The sequence below is a fragment of the Lithobates pipiens genome, unplaced genomic scaffold, assembly GCF_037356315.1.
Source record: "Lithobates pipiens isolate NorthernLeopardFrog02 unplaced genomic scaffold, aLitPip1_a1.2 Scaffold_18, whole genome shotgun sequence".
NCBI lineage: Eukaryota > Metazoa > Chordata > Amphibia > Anura > Ranidae > Lithobates > Lithobates pipiens.
This window is the reverse complement of record NW_027507758.1, coordinates 428,701,325-428,719,519: the sequence shown is the minus strand read 5'-3', so window position 1 is coordinate 428,719,519 and position 18,195 is coordinate 428,701,325. Positions and strand designations below refer to the sequence as shown.

The 18,195-nt window shown below is 42.8% G+C and overlaps 1 protein-coding gene across 3 annotated transcripts in view; it reads right to left on the bottom strand.

Moving 5' to 3' along the window:
• Positions 1–17,888, bottom strand: part of PPM1L (protein phosphatase, Mg2+/Mn2+ dependent 1L) — a 367,577-nt gene extending 349,689 nt beyond the window's left edge. Inside the window, exons 1-2 of one of the 3 annotated variants that reach the window (XM_077488058.1) lie at positions 17,625–17,888; positions 17,074–17,534 (exon numbers count right to left, since the gene is read on the bottom strand). In XM_077488058.1, the coding sequence (XP_077344184.1) occupies positions 17,074–17,472 (399 nt within the window). In that variant the 5' untranslated portion in view covers positions 17,473–17,534; positions 17,625–17,888. Of the gene's footprint in view, positions 1–17,073 lie in introns of all 3 variants that reach the window. The other 2 variants (XM_077488056.1, XM_077488057.1) reach the window with 2 other exon arrangements.
• Positions 17,889–18,195: the final 307 nt, after the last annotated feature.

Sequence of the window (18,195 nt, the reverse complement as noted above, 5' to 3'; positions counted from 1 at the left end):
GCAGTCCCAAATCGTAGGACAACTTGTACAAGTGTGAACGGGGCCTCAAGCTGGTTTCCCACTTATGCCATGCCAGACATCGCATGTGATTTGCATCGCATTGCTGTGCACATCACATGCAATATCTGTGCAATACAAATTCAGTCATACACTTTGTATGGGTAAAATCGCATCGCATTTGCATCAAAATGGTGCAGGACCCTTTTTAGGAACCTCTTTAGGATTATGGTATATAATATGGATCTAGTATTTTCACATTAACAAAAACAGATACATTAAACTACATAATTCAGATGCCGATTGAAAAAGCATGTACTCGATGGTAGTTGACACATGTCCCCAATCTGCAGATGCTGTGAGGCTTTTTCTTCTCAAGATGATTTTTCTTTTTTTTTCCTTGACCATCTGTCAGTACCAATTCTCTGCCTTGGTAATAAATATACTCTCAGCAATAAAAAATAAGATTTATTTAAAGAGAAATGTAATTGCTATTGCTATGGTGTGGTTCTGAGTTTAGTGCTAGTAAAATGTACAATAAAGACATAACTTAACTCAGTTTATTACCAGTAACGTTCTACCGTTGGTAAAGTGTAGTATCCTATTCAGTAGTGTATTTAGGTTTTGTGCTGCCCTAGGCCTGACTAAACTCGTGCACCCCCTAATTTAAATATGACCCACCCCTTCCTGTCCAGGCCACACCCCTTGCTGTTTAAGACCCGCCCTGACATTTTCGAGTGGGGACACTAGTTCTGAAGGCCTGTGGGGGCAATGGATTCCCTTAATTTGATTTCCTCTCACTTCCTGTTTGGCTATGGGGCAGGAAGTTAAGGGAAATCTATGCAATTGGACAGGGATGCTAAAAAAACTGACAGGGGCTATAAACCTCCCTGACTCTATCCAACATTTTTTTTTAAAAGTGTTGCCTAGAGTTCTGCTTTAAGCACAAATTTCTGATAATTTTATGGAAAGGACTAAGAAGATATAACAATGCCAATGGTGCAGCAGAAAACATATAGCAAAGTGAGGAAGGTTTGGATACAGCCTGGATACAGCGTTGATCCTATGTCTTTAGAGACAGTAATCTTAACATAATCAGCAGGGGAAAGAAATGAAAACTGGGGTCCACAGTTCCAAAGAACTAACTTCATTAATAGTCCCATGATCCTTTCATTTTAATGAGACCTATACTGGGAAAACGCACTGACCGCCATCTAATTCCGCGTACACATGTAGCAGACTATCCAAGCTACCTGCCCACACACGGTACTTTTGCGGCAGACTAAGTACTGCGTATTACGTCCGCCGTACTTTTGAAATGAACGGACTCGCCCACACACACACGGAGGAAAGTCCGCTCATTTTGAGCGCAGCTTCAGGTAGCCGGGACCAGTGAAGTAAGCGTCGCTGGTCCCGTCACCTGGTATGGACTTAAAGGGGGAAAAATCGGCGTGGGGGTCCCCTCCTAGGTCCATATCAGACCTTTATCCAGAGGATGCTGGGACTGTGACATCATAATGGGCAGGGACATCATCCGGTGATGTCCCTATATAAGTCGCCGCATGCCGCGTGTCCTGTCATAGTGACCGGAGACAGAGATGAGGCAACATCTCCAGAAGAGAAGAACAGAAGATGGCGGTGCTGACAGAAGACCGGGCCACCGCTTGCAAAAGAGCTAGAAGAAGGCGAGGTGGCTTGGCAAGAAGAACCGAAGAGGGGGACAAGACCCCCGAAGTCGGAAACGGAAGAAGAGGGTGGCGGTGAACAAGAAAGCCGGGCTCCTCCGCTAGTGAAAGAGCTAGCAAAAGAGCAGAAGATAGCGGAGGAGTCTGGCGAGAAGACCCCCGGAGCTGTGCAATAAACTATTTTAACCCTTGTGTGTTGTGCTTTTTTTTTTTTACTTTTTTCACAGGTGAATAGGTAGGGGTACATTGTACCCCATACTCATTCACATAGGGTGGGGGGCTGGGATCCGGGGGGCCCCTTATTAAAGGGGGCTCGCGGATTCCGATAAAACCCCCCTCCTGCAGACCCCGACAACCAACAGCCAGGGTTGTCGGGAAGAGGCCCTTGTCCTCATCAACATGGGGATAAGGTGCTTTGGGGTGGGTGGGTAGCGTGCTCAGATAAGGGTCTGATATGGACCTAGGGGGGGACCCTTTAAGTCCATACCAGGTGACGGGACCAGCGAAGCCTGGCTACCTGGAGCCGCGCTCAAAATGAGCGGACTTTTCTCCGGGTGGGAAAAGTCCATTCATTTCAAAAGTATGGCGGACTGGCACACACACACGGCCGTACTGTCCGCCGAAATTACCCCCCGATATCACTAGCTGCATGCTTGTTCCAAGTCACAGAAAAAATATAGAGGCCAGAGACAGCCAAGCAACTAGCATTGTTAGAAGCAGAGATCAGTAATGGGAGATCCTGTATTTGTCTCAGTACAGATTTCCCTTAATGTGGAACTAAATTCACCATACTCGCCAGTGGTCCGAAGTCCACTAGAGGTCCCTTACCAGCACCGGCTCCTTCTGGGTGTCAGTCTTTAGCTGGCTTAAATGATCAGCAAGGGAGGACGTAACTCCTGCATATGCACGAGAGTCAATCATCCTGGCATAAAGAGGTCATGCCATTGAGGTAAACTGAGCTGTGCATGCACAGCTTAGTATACATGTAACACAAGTAGGTTTATTTTATTGCAGAAGAGACATTTCAATTTACAGTATACTTTGCCTGCTCTTGTAAGTTGTTTTTTAAGTTGTCTTTAGTTCTGCTTTAAAAGTTCACATGTGGCCATATACATATCTGCTAATGATGCAACTGCTTCAACCACCATGTGCAGTATAAGGTGGAAGAACAGCATACAAAGAGCACAGAGAAGCATCTGATATAATTATTGTTCCTTACAAAGACTATACATCACCATAGCAAAGATAATGATTCATTCTCTGCTTTTGCTCTCCATCTTGGTGAAAAAACATAAAAAGGGGAAAAAGTTGTAGTGAGTACACAGGGCTTGTAAGATGAATGACAGTGGGGCAGGGGTGGACTGACAACTCATGGGGCCCGCGGGCAATAGGAGATTACGGGGCCCCCAGGCAATCCAAGATAATGGGGCCACACAGTATACACACACAGTATACAATCACACAGTATACACATACATGCCCACACAGTATACACAGACATGTTTCTATTGGCTGAGAAGGTACTGGAGAGGTGGGGCAGCTATAATCTTGGGATTTTTAGACCAAAAGGATGTCAGTAAGGAACATTTCAGAGACAGATGTAAAAAAACACAGATTTTTACATACTGTCCCTGGTTTTACTGAGGCTGGCAACCCTGGTGGGGCCCCCTAGTGGCTCAGGGCCCTCGGGCAGTGCCCGAGTGTCCCAATAGTCAGTCTGCCCCTGCAGAGGGGGTTATTTACTGAAGGAAAATCCACTTTGCACTGCAAGTGCACTTGGAAGTAAAGTCGCTGTAGATCCGAGGGGGACATGCAAGGAAAATAAAAAACAGCATTTTAGCTTGCACATGATTGGATGATAAAATCAGCAGAGCTTCCCCTCATTTAAGATCTACCCCTTAGATTTAGAGTGACTGCACTTCCGATTTTCAGATCGTTAGTATGGTGCTTTCGACAGCTGATTTTGCTTTTTTGTGAGACAAATGCTGGATGTTCATGCTATAACATTTTTGTCTGATGTGAACTCAACGTTCGATTTTCGTTTCATTAGTAAGGTTTTTGTACGAAAAAAAAATGATAAGAGCAAGACAATGCATGCTCAGAAACAAAAGAATACATACAACACTATTCAACACATTATGTTCCTTCTGATGTTGAATTCTGTTGTATGAGAATTATCACATGGTGGGTAACATCACTTTTGACATCAGACTAGTATGCAACAAAAAATGGACATTCGGTCGCTGAAAAATCTAAGTGAGTGTGTACAAGGCTTAAATCTGTGTACCTGTATAAGAAATACTATAGGTGTTCTCAATTAAGAAAAACCTGAAAACCAGACCTGCTGGGGGTACCCGAGGACTGCCCTTTATAAACACAGGATTATAACACACACAGTGATTTCATAAAAAAACAAATAAAAATGAGATTGAAAATAAAAATGAGGGCTATCGTGGCAAAGTAACAGGTTCACTTAACGCTCCTCCCCCATTCCCACCAGAGACCACGCTATCCCGCAGTGGCCGGCGATTGCTGTGAAGAAAGTGGTCATAAAAGAAACATTACACTGCTTACTTTTTCTTTGAACTTTACTAAAATGTCACAAAATGACATCTCATTTATCCTTTTTTACAGTGGTGGTTTGCGATGAGGTGTACGGCATCAAAATGCGCTGTGCTGAAAAAAAAGCAGGACATGCCCCACTGAAAACAAAGTGCCCTGTCTGTGTGTTGGGCAAGGCAAGGCCCAAGTCATATGGTGTGAACAGGTGCTCAGGATGCAGCCTGAGTGTGAAGTGGACAACTGCCGGGTATGATCACTATCACAAACAGCGAAGGATCCTTAGCCTTGTGTCAGCTCGGGTCTAGGCGGTCGTGGAGATAAACAAGGAATTTTTTTCTTTTTTTTACTAGACTGAGAAGAGCGAGGGGGGAAGTGCGGGAGCCAATGGAAGTAGACGAGAGGCCAAGTAAGTGAACTGACGTTTGCCTAGCCAAAAGCACACATTCGCTTTACACAATTATTGTTTTTTTTTTCTCTAATCTGAATTCCTAAAAAAAAAATTGAGAAAGAATGAGCATGTGTATAGAAAAATTGATGACGCTAAGATCAAGAACACAAGGACAAGAACTCAAACTATCAAGAGGAAAGTAATCTTAGAAAGTATTATTTTACCAAAAGAGTGGTTGATGATTGGAATAGGCATCAAAGGTAGAGAGTCAGTCAACAGTAAGTAGATTCAAATGGCACAAACATAGATAAACGTATACTCAGGCAATGAAAAAAAAAAATTATATATATATATATATATATATATATATATATATATTGTAAGGGATCTTCCCGGGGTAGGGTGTGTTTGGACACAGTTCACAGCAGACTTGGAATTTATAAAGCAGATCTTGGCGTTTATTCGTGGTACAAACAGTCCAGCAAACAAAATATACAGCAACACCGTGCTTTCTAAGTACAACAAAAATAAAAGTCCTAGCCCGGCTGGGCGCTTACTAACAGGTTCTGCTCACCTATCTGACACTTACAAACACAGCGTCTTTCACCTGGATATCGCAGGGTGGGTTTTAGCTCCAGCAGTGGCTGTGCTTGCAGCTTCCTTCAACACACAGATTGTTCATTCCCTGGCTGAGAGCAATCACCTGCAGACCCTGCAGTGCCTTTAGCTTCCCAGGCTAATTAGGATCAAAGCTCACCTGATCCCAAACCCAGAACTGGATCGGGGGATGTGGAATGACAGGTCCCTCTACCAAACCTACCTGCCATTCCATATAAACCCAGGCCCGGCAAAATTAAATAACAACTCAGCAGCATATCGCTGCTGAGAAACTGATCCATCCTGGATTTACCATCTCACACTGTGTAGCAACCTAGGTGAGATGTACACCCCCTCGATCACTTCTCCAGTGACATGTCTACAATATATACACATATATACATATATACATATATATATATATATATATATATATATATATATATACATATACATATACGCATACATAGATACATTTTTTTTTCATTGTCTGAGTAAAACATGATGCTTGGTGAATCATTTACCCTACTCTTCAGTCTTGATTCCAAACACCTCTTCCTACACCATCCTGCAGCTCTGGAGACCACATAATTTTCCCTATTCGTTCTTCTTGGACACTGGACCCCTCACTGCCCCGAGTTCTGCTTCTGGAGTCTACCAGAGAGAGGACCCCACCCCTGGAAGTGGCACCTCCACCAATAGGATCTATAGCTATATACATATATATTTATCTATAGATATATACATACACAGTACATACACACACACACACACATATATATATATATTAGAGCTGCACGATTCTGGTCAAAATGAGAATCACAATTTTTTTTGCTTAAAATAAAAAGATCACGATTCTTGCAACATAAAATCTTTCACATTTTACAAAAAAAAAAATTGGGCTAACTTTACTGGTTAGTGTTTTTTTTTTAAATTCATTAAAGTAATTTTTTCCAAAAAAACTGCATTTGAAAGCCCGCTGTGTAAATATAGTGTGACATAAAATATTGCAACAACCACCATTTTATTTTCTAGGGTCTCTACTAAAAATATATATATAATGTTTTGGAGTTCTAAGTCATTTTCTAGCAAAATCAGAAAAAGGTTTAGTGTTTAAGTGGTTAATCTTTCCTCACTTACACACAGAAGTTTATTGTTACAATGTTTACACTTAGTTTCATTGCTAAAGAATGTTGTGATTGTTGGCTGACTGCCCATTTTCTTCCTTGCTTTTGATGGTTGTGGCTTCAGAAGAGCAGAGAAAATTCTTTGCATTGCAAGAATCGTGAAACACTTTTGTCAAGATCGCAACAGGGAAACAATAGCGATAATGATTCTTGACGAATAATCGCGCAGCATATATTATATATATATATATATATTTTATCAAATGTATGGGGAAGCCTGCCTTTACACGCACATGAACTTTAATGGCATCCCAGTCTTAGTCCGTAGGGTTCAGTATTGAGTTGGCCCACCCTTCGCAGATATAACAGTTTCAACTGTTCTGAGAAGGCTGCCCACAAGGTTTAGGAGTGTATCTATGGGAATGTTTGACTATTCCTCCAGAAGCACATTTGTGAGGTCAGGCACTGATGTTGAATGAGGTCTGGCTTGCAGTCTTCGCTCCAATTCATCCCAAAGGTGTTCTATCGGGTTTAGGTCAGGACTCTGTTCAGGTGCATAAAGACATGGATGAGTTTGGGATGGAGGAACTTGACTAACCTGCCCAGAGTCCTGACTTCAACCTGATAAAACACCTTTGGGATGAATTGGAGCGGAGATTGCGAGCCAGCCCTTCTCATCCAACATCAGTGCCTGACCTCAAAAATGCACTTCTGGAAGAGTGGTCAAACGTTCCCATAGACACACACCTAAACCTTGTGGACAGCCTTCCCAGAAGCTGTAATAGCTGCAAAGGGTGGGCCAACTCAATATTAAACCCTACGGACTCAGACTGGGATGCCATTAAAGTTCATGTACGTGTAAAGGCAGGCGTCCCAACCTAAATCCAATTCAGAATCTGGGCAAAACTTTAAAATTGCTGTTCACAGACACTCTCCATCCAACCTGACAGAATTTTAGCTATTTTGCAAAGAAGAATGAGCAAAAATTTCACTTAGATGTGCAAAGCTGGTATAGACATAACCAAAAGTCTTGTAGCTGCAGTAAGACCCCTTTCACACCACACACGCCGCGTTTTACCGCCAGATTTGCCCCCCCCCCCCCGCTAGCGGCCGAGAAAGGGTTAAAACCGCTGACAATACACCACAATAGCGGCATTTTGCTGGCGGTATTACAGCGCTGCCCCATTGATTTCAATGGGGAACAGCGGTGGAGGAGTGGTAAATACACCGCTCCAAAGAAGCTGCTGGCAGGACTTTTCCCTGATGTCCTGCCAGTGGTGCCACAATGGTGCAGCTTTTTAAGGGCGGATTGCAGGCGCTATTTCTAAAGATAAAGCGCCTGCAAAACGCCCTGGTGTGAAAGGGGGTTCTAGGGGGGTTCAGAGGGGCTGAATACAAATGCACACCACACTTTTCATATATATTTATTTTTTTAATTTGAAAACCATTGTCATTTTCCTTCTATTTCACAATCATGTGCCACTTTGTGTTGGTCTATCACATAAAATGCCAATAAAATACATTTTACGTTTTTGGTTGTAACATCACAGAATGTGGAAAATTGCAAGGGGTTTGAATACTTTTTCAAGGCACTGTATATATATGTATATATATATATATATATATATATATATATATATATATAAACAGACTCGATAGACTTCTTGGTCTTTTTTCTGCCGTTACTCTTCTATGTCTCTAAAATTTAAGGCAAAACGAAAAAGAATAAAAATGAATGTGACTGGCACATATTACTTAGATCAGCCTTTCTCAACCTTTTCAACACAGAGGAACTCTTGAAATAGTTCTCCAGTCTCGGGGAACCCCTGCTAAAAAATTTAAATCTACAACCCATGATACATTAGTGTGATGGTCAGTGAGAAGAACGGTCCTTACACTTGTGGTCATTGGGAATAATTACCTCCTTACAGATAGCTAAAAAGATCAATGGTTCCAGTGGGAACTTATCTGAGAGGCAGAAATGGCCCAATGCTGAAGGAACCCCTAGTAACTTCTGGAGGAACCCTAGTTGAGAATCAATGACTTAGACCATTGGTGTCCTTGACCTGTAAAGTCTGTAACTCCTAGCCAACAGTTGTGAATTAGAAGCAAAAGATTCCAACTCATCCCGAACATGACAGATCTAGTCACCAGTCTAGTTTAATATTCACATCAAAAGAGCTTGGTTTAACAAGGTTACTTTCATAAAAAAGAGCTGAAGAGGCATTCTTCATGATATATTTTACAAGGACAATGACATATTATGCTCTCAAACAATGCTGTCTTCTATTTCTGCTAATTCGCACCAAACAACTGTTACGTTTAAGTGAAAGATTCTGTTAAGTAATTCCTTTTGTGAATATAAAAGCGTGCTCCATTAGTACAATATTTGAAATGAGGGATCTGAATGAACAATCATAATCTGAGCACAATACAGAAGGGTTAGTGTCAAAGAAATGAACAACGCCATCCGGCCTACACAGTTACAGAATTCATCATGAGATAAACCCAGTCCAGTAAATACCACCATAGCTAATATCACGTGTGCTCATAAGAAAAGGAGCCTAATTTCCAGATAAATGTGAGTGATTAATTAAGATAAAATACAGCATGTGTTGTGGAATGCATTATAATAGTGTGTGGAACCCTATTGTGAGATATGAGTATAATCCTTCATGCTATGCGGCAATATATACTGTATATTGGCAAGGCAAGAATAAATGCACACGTAGGTCTATTGTTATTCAAGCATTGGCAGTAACAATAAGGTCGTTGGCTTGTGGTTGTGGTGTGGCCCCGTTGACTTGAATGTTCCAGTTGCTGCTTGTCAACTCTACATGCCAACACAAAGCATTGCAGTGTATGAACAGCCCTCTCTGGTTGTATGGTAGATTTTAGGTGGGTGGGATGTAAAAATGCAGCTCAGCTGCCTGTTTTACCACCCACCTTGTCCTAAAAGAGGCCTAAAACATTTAAAGGTCAACTGCAGCCAAATACGAAATTTTACTAGTGCATCAATTACCTTAGTCCTCAGTCTTGATTCCAAATATCTCTTCCTAAACTATCCTGTCTGTTATCTTCTTGGGCACTGGTTCTGCTTTTGGAGCCTACGAGAATAGACCCTGCCCCTGGAAGTGGTACCTCCATCTATGTGTCCACATGCAGCCAGTGATGTGGAACCTTAAAGTGGTTGTAAACTCCCCTTATAACTTACTATTAGGTGCCTTTTAAAGTTTTTCAAGGTGTGCCATTTAGGAAAGATCACCCTCCCCTTCTTTCAATGACATTACTTGGGCATGCGCATTGGCATCCTGAATGCTGGCAAACTGAGTGTGCTGTCAATCTGTAGAGATACGTGGCGCATTTATGTCAGTATTACTCCTTGGTATTACATTGTGCTGACTGTCATCAATTCAGGCTTAGTTTTAACTTGTGCAAGATTAATGCAGTGACTATGAAAAGGGTGGAAGTTCGCACTGGAGGTCTCTGCAAATATGGCACTGGCTTGAGATTTAATGGACTACAATAATAGAAAGCTGCAGAAATCGTAAGAAGAATTTTATGAAGCTCCAGCTTAAAGTGATTCCAAAGGCAGGAGGTTTTTTTTCTTAATGCATTCTATGCATGTGTGCAGCAGCCCCCCCAGTGCTTACCTGAGGCCCATATCAATCCAGCGTTGTGCACGAGTGTCTCGGCTGTCCGGGACTCTCCCTCCCGATTGGCTGAGACACAGGAGTGGCGCCATTGGCTCCCATTTAGTCAGTTAGCCAATCAGGAGAGAGAAGAGGGCAGGGCCAAACCATATCTCCGTGTCTGAATGGACACACAGAGCTGCAGCTCGGCTTGGGTGCCCCCAGAGAAGGCAGCTTGCTGTGGGGGCACTTAACAGAATGGAGGGAAGAGAAGTGCCAAAGAGGGACCCAAGAAGAGGAGGATCTGGGCTGCTCTGTGCAAAACCACTGCACAGAGTAGGTAAGTATATCATGTTAGCTATTTTTAGGCTGAGTTCACATATAAGTACGCAGCGGCTCACAGCAGGAATCCGGTGCGTCCTCGTTCACCGATTCAGGTCTGATTTCAGCCCAAATTTTTGGCTGAATTCAGACCTGAAACAGACCAAAAGACGCACAGGAGCCGCTCTCCAAAGAGAGCCGGTCACAATCTCCAGCTATTGCGAATTGGATGTGGAGAAACCTCATCCAATTCGCACTAGTGTGAACCCACCCTTAAAGAAAAAAAAGCAAGAATTTAGTATCACTTTATTCCTATTTGTTTAAAAGCGCATTGAAGTCTGGTATTGTGCTTCTACTGGATTAGTTGCATTGAGACTACTACTGCTTTAAGAAGGACCCCAGAAGTAAATAGATAAAAGAAGAATTGTGGAGGGGAGGGGGGTGCTAATATCCTGGAGTTGAGCTTTATTGAAGGTTAGGATGATTTCAAATGTGTTGAAACATGCAATAGAAAAATAACTAAGTATGCCAAACAATGGAATAAAAGGTAGTTGAGGCTGTAAACCACATAGCTGACAGATTCCCTTGTCACCTCCTCCCATGCTGGCCTCCAGGACTTTTCCTGAGCCTCTCCCATCCTCTGGAATTCCCTGCCCAAATCTGTCTGGCTATCTCCTACTTTGTCCACTGAAAACTGAAAACCCTCCTCTTCAAAGAAGCCTGTCCCACCTCCACCTAACAACTGTATTTCCACTTTCTCCGTCAGATCATTCCCCACAGTTATTTCCTTTTGTGTCACTTGACCCTCCTTATTAGATTGTAAGCTCTAATGAACAGGGCCCTCTGATTCCTCCTGTATTGAATTGCTTTGTAACGGTACTGTCTGCCTTCATGTTTTAAAGCACTGCGCAAAGTGTTGCCGCTATATAAATCCTGTATAATATTAATGTTAAATCATCAATAATTAAGCAAATACCAATGTATAATTATAAGTCAGCTATAATAAAGTTACAACAGATCCTCAGTGCTGTAGCGAACCATTTACAGCATCTCAATCTTTACGTCTCAATCTACACAAATGACATTTCATTGCTATCCTATACGGGCGAGTTTAATCTCATGCTACTAAGTAATTTAACCTCTAGTTAACAGTCGCTTCATTAGCAACACATTAAAATCAAAGCGCTACAAATAAAATGATTGCCAATAAATGGTTACATCGCTCTGCAGTGTAGGATTCAAATTATCCATATACTCTGGTGCTCAGGGATCTTCAGGAACCCACAGTACCTTTCTCCATTCAAGGCCATCATCACATAATGAGAAACATGAGAAATTAATCTAAATACCTAATGATAATTAGGACATGCTTATCTCTTATTTATCCAAAACACTTACTGTGGGTAGATAGTAGGGAACAACCAGCCAAGACTTTCTCAACCTTATTAACACTGAGGAACCTTTGAGGCCCCGTTCACACTTTGTGTAGTGATTTGCGATTTTGTGTGGCCAACATTCACGCAATTCTGTGTGTTGCACATAGGGAAACGAAATCACTTAAATGGGCTGCCATATGTGCGTTTGTTGTACAAGGCCTTTTTGGGGCGACGAGATTTGTGTGCATTTTAAATGCATGTTTTGCCATAACCGATGTGCGATTCTGTCGCACGACAATCGTGGCAAAATTGCACTGTGTTTGGAGTCCCATTTAAGTGGTTGTAAACTGAATTTTTTTTTTAAATGAATGACAGACAGGACATGTATAACAGAAGAGACCCTGTTGGTCTCTTCTGTCATAAAAGCTACCTCTTGCCTGTCAGCTGTCATGTACTCTGTGTCGAGTATGCGCAGCACAGTGTAGATTTACGCCCCCCCCCGATCTGTGCTGCATCATAGTGACTCCCGCATGCATGCATGGGAGTGATGTAATCGCGGCATGGCCATTCAAGGGCCAAAAGCATGGAACCCGGAAGGAAGACCGGAAGCAGAGAGAAGCGCTGGGGACCCACCGGATCGATTACACTGCAGCGTTGGAGGGTTTCTTTGGTGGGTAAGTCTGCCCTAATGTGCTACTATGCCGTGCGGAATATCCAAAGATGACGTTGCAGAAGAGGATTTCGGGGGGGGGGGGGCAACATTCCCTGGCAGCAGTTCCTCTTTAACTGCAGCTCATGGTACATTAGCATGGTGGTCACTGGGAGCCATGCTCCCTTTAGTTGTGATCAGTGGGGAGGATCCTCTTCTTACAGATAGCTAATATGATTATTTCTAACAGCGATTACTGATCGGGGAGGTAGAAACTGCTCAACAAACCCCTAACAACCTCTGGAGGAACCCTTAGCCCACGTACACACGGTCGGAGATTTTGCCAACCAAATCCGTCGGATTTTGCCCGTCAGATTTAGTCAGACGGATTGTGTCCGAAACTGTTGCATACACACGGTTGGGCCAAGTTGGCGAAAAATCCGATCTTTCATAATGTGATGACGTAATTTCGTTACGATGGGACTACATTCAGGCTAGTAGCCAATAGCTTTGGTCTAGGAATTTGATCTGAGCATGCGTGGCACTTGGTCCGATCAAAATGCTCTACACATGATCGGATTAGGTCCATCCGGCCCAGTTGGTCGGGAAATATTTCCAACATGTTGGAAAATTGGGTCGGACGGAGATTCGGACGGAATCAGTCCAATGCATACCACACACAGTCGGATTATCTGACGACGCGGTCCCATAAGACTCATTCCAACAGATTCTCCGACTGTGTGTACAAGGGCTAAGGTATCATGGAACCCTGGATGAGAATGGCTGAAGAAGACTATCACCATCAATTTGCAGTAGAATGCTAGCCATCAAGTTTTACAAGAAGTTGGAAATTAGGCTGACAGCATTTTCTGGCTAAATAGATTGTAGTGAAAGCTTTTGAATCTTGCTAGCCTCCTCTCCTTCAATGCCTGAAGAGGTCAGCATGTTTCAAAAGCTTACCGTAAAATCTATATAGTTGGCCAATAAATGGTATCAACCTAAATCCAAACTTCTACCATCATTCATCAGTGCAAACAGCAAATAAGTGCAGATAATCTACAAGTTAGAAATCATCTTTTCACTGATTTGACCACATTAATCTGAAAAATGATTGATGTTGTAATGTTCTGCATTCTGCATTTTTACCGTCATTTTGAATAAGTCTGTTTTGTTATGTATGTATTTATCTATTTTCCAATAAGTACATCCCATAGATAATAGATTTCTGCATTGTTAGGGTTCCTCCTGGCGTATAAACGGACCTATATGACAGAGATCCTTCAGCTGTCCAACTTGCTTCATCCTTATTATCAGGCAGTAAGAATCGACTACCACTTGGATGCCGCATAGGAAGTCTGTACACATATATGTGTGTGTGTATATATATATATATATATATATATATATATATTATGTGACTGTGGGACTACAAATGTAAACATTGTGTGCATACACAGTGGGGTTTATTTACTGAAGAAGTAGAGTCTTTTCACTTAGCACTGTGAATATTCAGTTTCAAAGTGTGTACACACTGGAAAGGCAATGATAGTAAATAAGGTGAAAACATGTTTACTTTAAACACCCAATCATGTGATTTTTAACAGCACGATTGGATGATTGATTAACGCAGCTTCACCTTATTTACTAAGCTTAATGAACATTCACTTTGTGGGAATTGAACAGTCTCTAGTAAATCAAAGCCACTATTTTATACATTTTAGGACTATAATTGCCAGTATGATTTGGATTATGTGACTGAGTCATCAAAAGTCCTAGCTTGACCTGTATAGACTCTATAATATGTGACAAGTCCTAGTATGACCCATCCATATTTATAGTGTATGGAAGGGTGGAGAGGCATAAATTCCAGCATGACATTGTTATTATTGCACTGGGATACAACAAATCTCAGAATGTGTATTATGTCATTGTGTGCCCCAGCATTACAGGTCTATACATCCTCCCTGGACCACTCTAACCTACCTAATAAATATATACCTCCCACCCAGACTGATGACCACTGGTCTAAACACCAGACAATGCACAGCATTTATTGATGAAATTATATGTTTCAGATTTGCCATATGTACTCCAACATATTTGTAAGATCCATCCACCAAAAGAACCACACGCTATATCTATAGAAGAAATACACACATGTACTTTAACCACTTACTTCGAAGGAACAGATAATCCTAACAATACTGCATCTCTGCCTTGAACTGTTACTTCCTAACCTACAAGTGCTGGGACTTCAAGCTTAATCATCATTAGTAGTGCCCATATCAAGCACATACAATTTGCAGTTTTCCTCCTCGCCACCTGCCAGGTAGTGTGTGCACCTTTGAAGCTGTTGTGGCACTGCAATGGGTATGTCATGCTTGGTATCTATCCTCTGCTCCATACATTCTATACAATGAGTATGATATGCTTGGTATCTATTGTTTGCTCCATACATTCTATACAATGGGTATGGCATGCCGGTATCTATCCCCTGATCCATACATTCTATGCAATGGGTATGACATGCTGGTATCTATCCTCTGATCCATACATTCTATGCAATGGGTATTACATGCTAGTTCTATGCAATGGGTATGACATGCTGGTATCTACCTTCCACTCCTTAAAATACAATGGGTAGGATATTTTGGTATCTACCCTACACTCCATCCATTTTATACAACTGGTACAAAATTCTGGTATCTACCCTTCACGCTATCCATTCTATGCAATGGGTATGATATGCTGGTATCTACCACGGACTCCATCTATTCTATACAATGGGTACTACATTTGGGTATCTACCCTATACTCCATCCATTTTGTACAAAGGATAAGAATTTCTGGTATCTACCCCACACTCTATCCATTCCATACATGGGTATGACACTATGGTATCTACCCTACATTACATCCATTTTATATATGGGTATGACATTCTGGTGTCTACCCTCCACTCCATCCATTCTATACATCTGGTATGAAATACTGGTATCTACTCTCCACTTCATTAATTCTATACAATGGATATGAAATGATGGTATCTACCCCCCCCCCCCCCCCCACGTCCACACACACACCCACCCATTCTATACAATTGGTATGACATTCGGGTGTCTACCCTCCACTCCATCCATTCTTCACGAGTACGACTTGCTCATATCTACCTTCCACTCCATCAACACAACGGTTATGACTTGCTGGCATCTACATTCCATTCCATCTATTCTGTACAATGGGTATGAAATTCTGGTATCTACCCTCCATTATATCCATTCTATACAAAGGGCACGAAATTCTGGTATCTACCATCCACTCCATCTATTCTATACAACAGGTATGAAATTTTGGTATCTACCCTCCACTCCATCCATTCTGTACAACAGGTATGAAATTCTGGTATCTACCCTCCACTCCATCCATTATATACAACTGGTATGAAATTCTGGTATATACCTTCTATGCCATCCATTATATACAATGAGAATGAAATTCTGGTATCTACCCTCCACTTCATCTATTATATTCAAAGGGTATGAAAGTCTAGTATCTACCGGTACTCTATAAACCCATCCATTCTATACAACTGATACAACATGCTCATATCTATTTTCCACTCCATCAATACAATGGTTATGACATGCTGGCTTCTACATTCCACTCCATCTATTCTGTACAATGGGTATGAAATCCTGGTATCTACCCTCCATTATATCCATTCTTTACAAAGGGTACGAAATTCTGGTATATACCCTCCACTCCATCCATTCTGTACAACGGGTATGAAATTCTGGTATCTACCCTCTACTTCATCCATTATATACAATGGGTATGAAATGCTGGTATCTACCCTCCACTTCATCTATTCTATACAACGGGTACGCAATTTTAGTATCTACCATACACTCCAACCATTCTATACAACAGCTACGGAATGCTGGTATCTACTCAATACTCCATCCATTCTATACAACTGATACAACATGCTCATATCTATTTTCCACTCCATCAATACAATGGTTATGACATGCTGGCATCTATATTCCACTCCATCTATTCTGTACAATGGGTATGAATTTCTGGCATCTACCCACCACCCTATCTATTCTATACTGTGGGTAAAACATTCTGGTATTTACTCTCCATTCCATCTATGCTATGCATTGGACATGATGAGCTGGTATCCACACTTAACTCCATTCATTCTGTACAATGAGTAGGACATGCTGGTGTGTACCCTCCATCTATAGGTAGGACATGCTGGTATGTACCCTCCATCTATAAGTAGGGCATGTTAGTATGTACCCTCCAATTCTTCACAATGGATTGGACATGCTGGCACCCAGCCTCCACTTCAGGTAAGACCTTGTGCCATCACCTCTCCTACTATTAGTAGGTGCCCATCCTGATCTCCCAATCTGGTCCCTCAGACACTACCTCCATTCCATCTATCCTATGCATTGGGCATGAAGAGCTGGTATCTCCACTTAACTCCATCTATTCTATACAATGGGTAGGATAGGGTGGTATGTACCCTTCATCTATAGACAATGCGTAGGACAGGCTGGTATGCACCCTCGATCTATAGACAATGGGTAGGACAGGCTGGTATGTACCCTCCATCTATAGACAATGGGTAGGATATGCTGGCAACCCAGCCTCTTCTCCAGGTAGCACCTTGTGCCACCCCCCCCCCCCTATCAGTAGGTACCCCTCCTGGTCCCCAGGTCACCTACCTCTCCTCCATGTCCATCGAAGATGCCAAAGATGGATGGGTGGCTCTTGTTGAGGAGGTCCATGCTGATGTCGAAGCGGTCCTCCATGTGGTCCCTCCGGCCCTGGATGGAGTAGACGGCCACATTGTTACTCTTGAAGTCCCAGGTCTTGGAGAACTCAGCCTCCAGGACATCGAGCCCCCCGAGGCGGTCATTCTGCATGATCTCTGCCACCTTCCCCTTCACCATCTGCACGGCGTCCCGGGAGGACTTGACGATGGTCTTCACCTCATCGGTGTGGAAGAAGTAGCTCCACAGGGCCAGGCTGATACACAGCAGGAAGAGGGTCTCCGGTCTGAGTAAGAAGTACCGCATGATCCTCCCCAGCAGAGACAGCAGAGTCATGGTATCCTCTATCATTTATGTCCCGGGAGAGAGATCAGTGCATGGCAGGCTGACCCCGGAGGGGAGGACACAGGTCTCTGCACCTAGGACAAAGGGGACCGTCAGTCACGAGGGGATCACCATGGACCGGCCACAGGGGAAGGAGAATAGGGGGGAGGGGGGCTTACCGGTCCCGGGCTGTGTGCCCTCTGAGAGCTCAGTCCGGACACTCCGCTCCTGTCCGTTCAGCACCAACACAGCTGTCACAAGGTGCACACACACACACACCGGCTGTACTGCTAGACTCCCCCTCACTGGGATAACGTACTGCGCCACCGACCGGGGGAACCCGCACCCCTTCTTCTCTACTACTCTCTAGACTGTACCCACATAACCGCCCGGGGGAGTCCTACCCACCGGCCTCTCTATTCCGACACAACCCTGTGTGCTCTACACTGAGGAAAACCTCCGCGTATACCCGGCTCACTTACTGCACTGGAATCATCTCCCCCTACACTGCAGTGTCCTAATGGTACGTCCCACCACAAGACGGAACACTGCAAGCGAGGAGGGACACAAATCATCAGTCGGGCTGAGAGGCATCCACACACAGCGAGTGGCTGGATAGATACATACATAGATATACATATAGATCTATATATATATATATATATATATATATATATATATATATATATATATATATATAGATATATATATATATATAGATAGATATATAAATATATATATATAGATAGA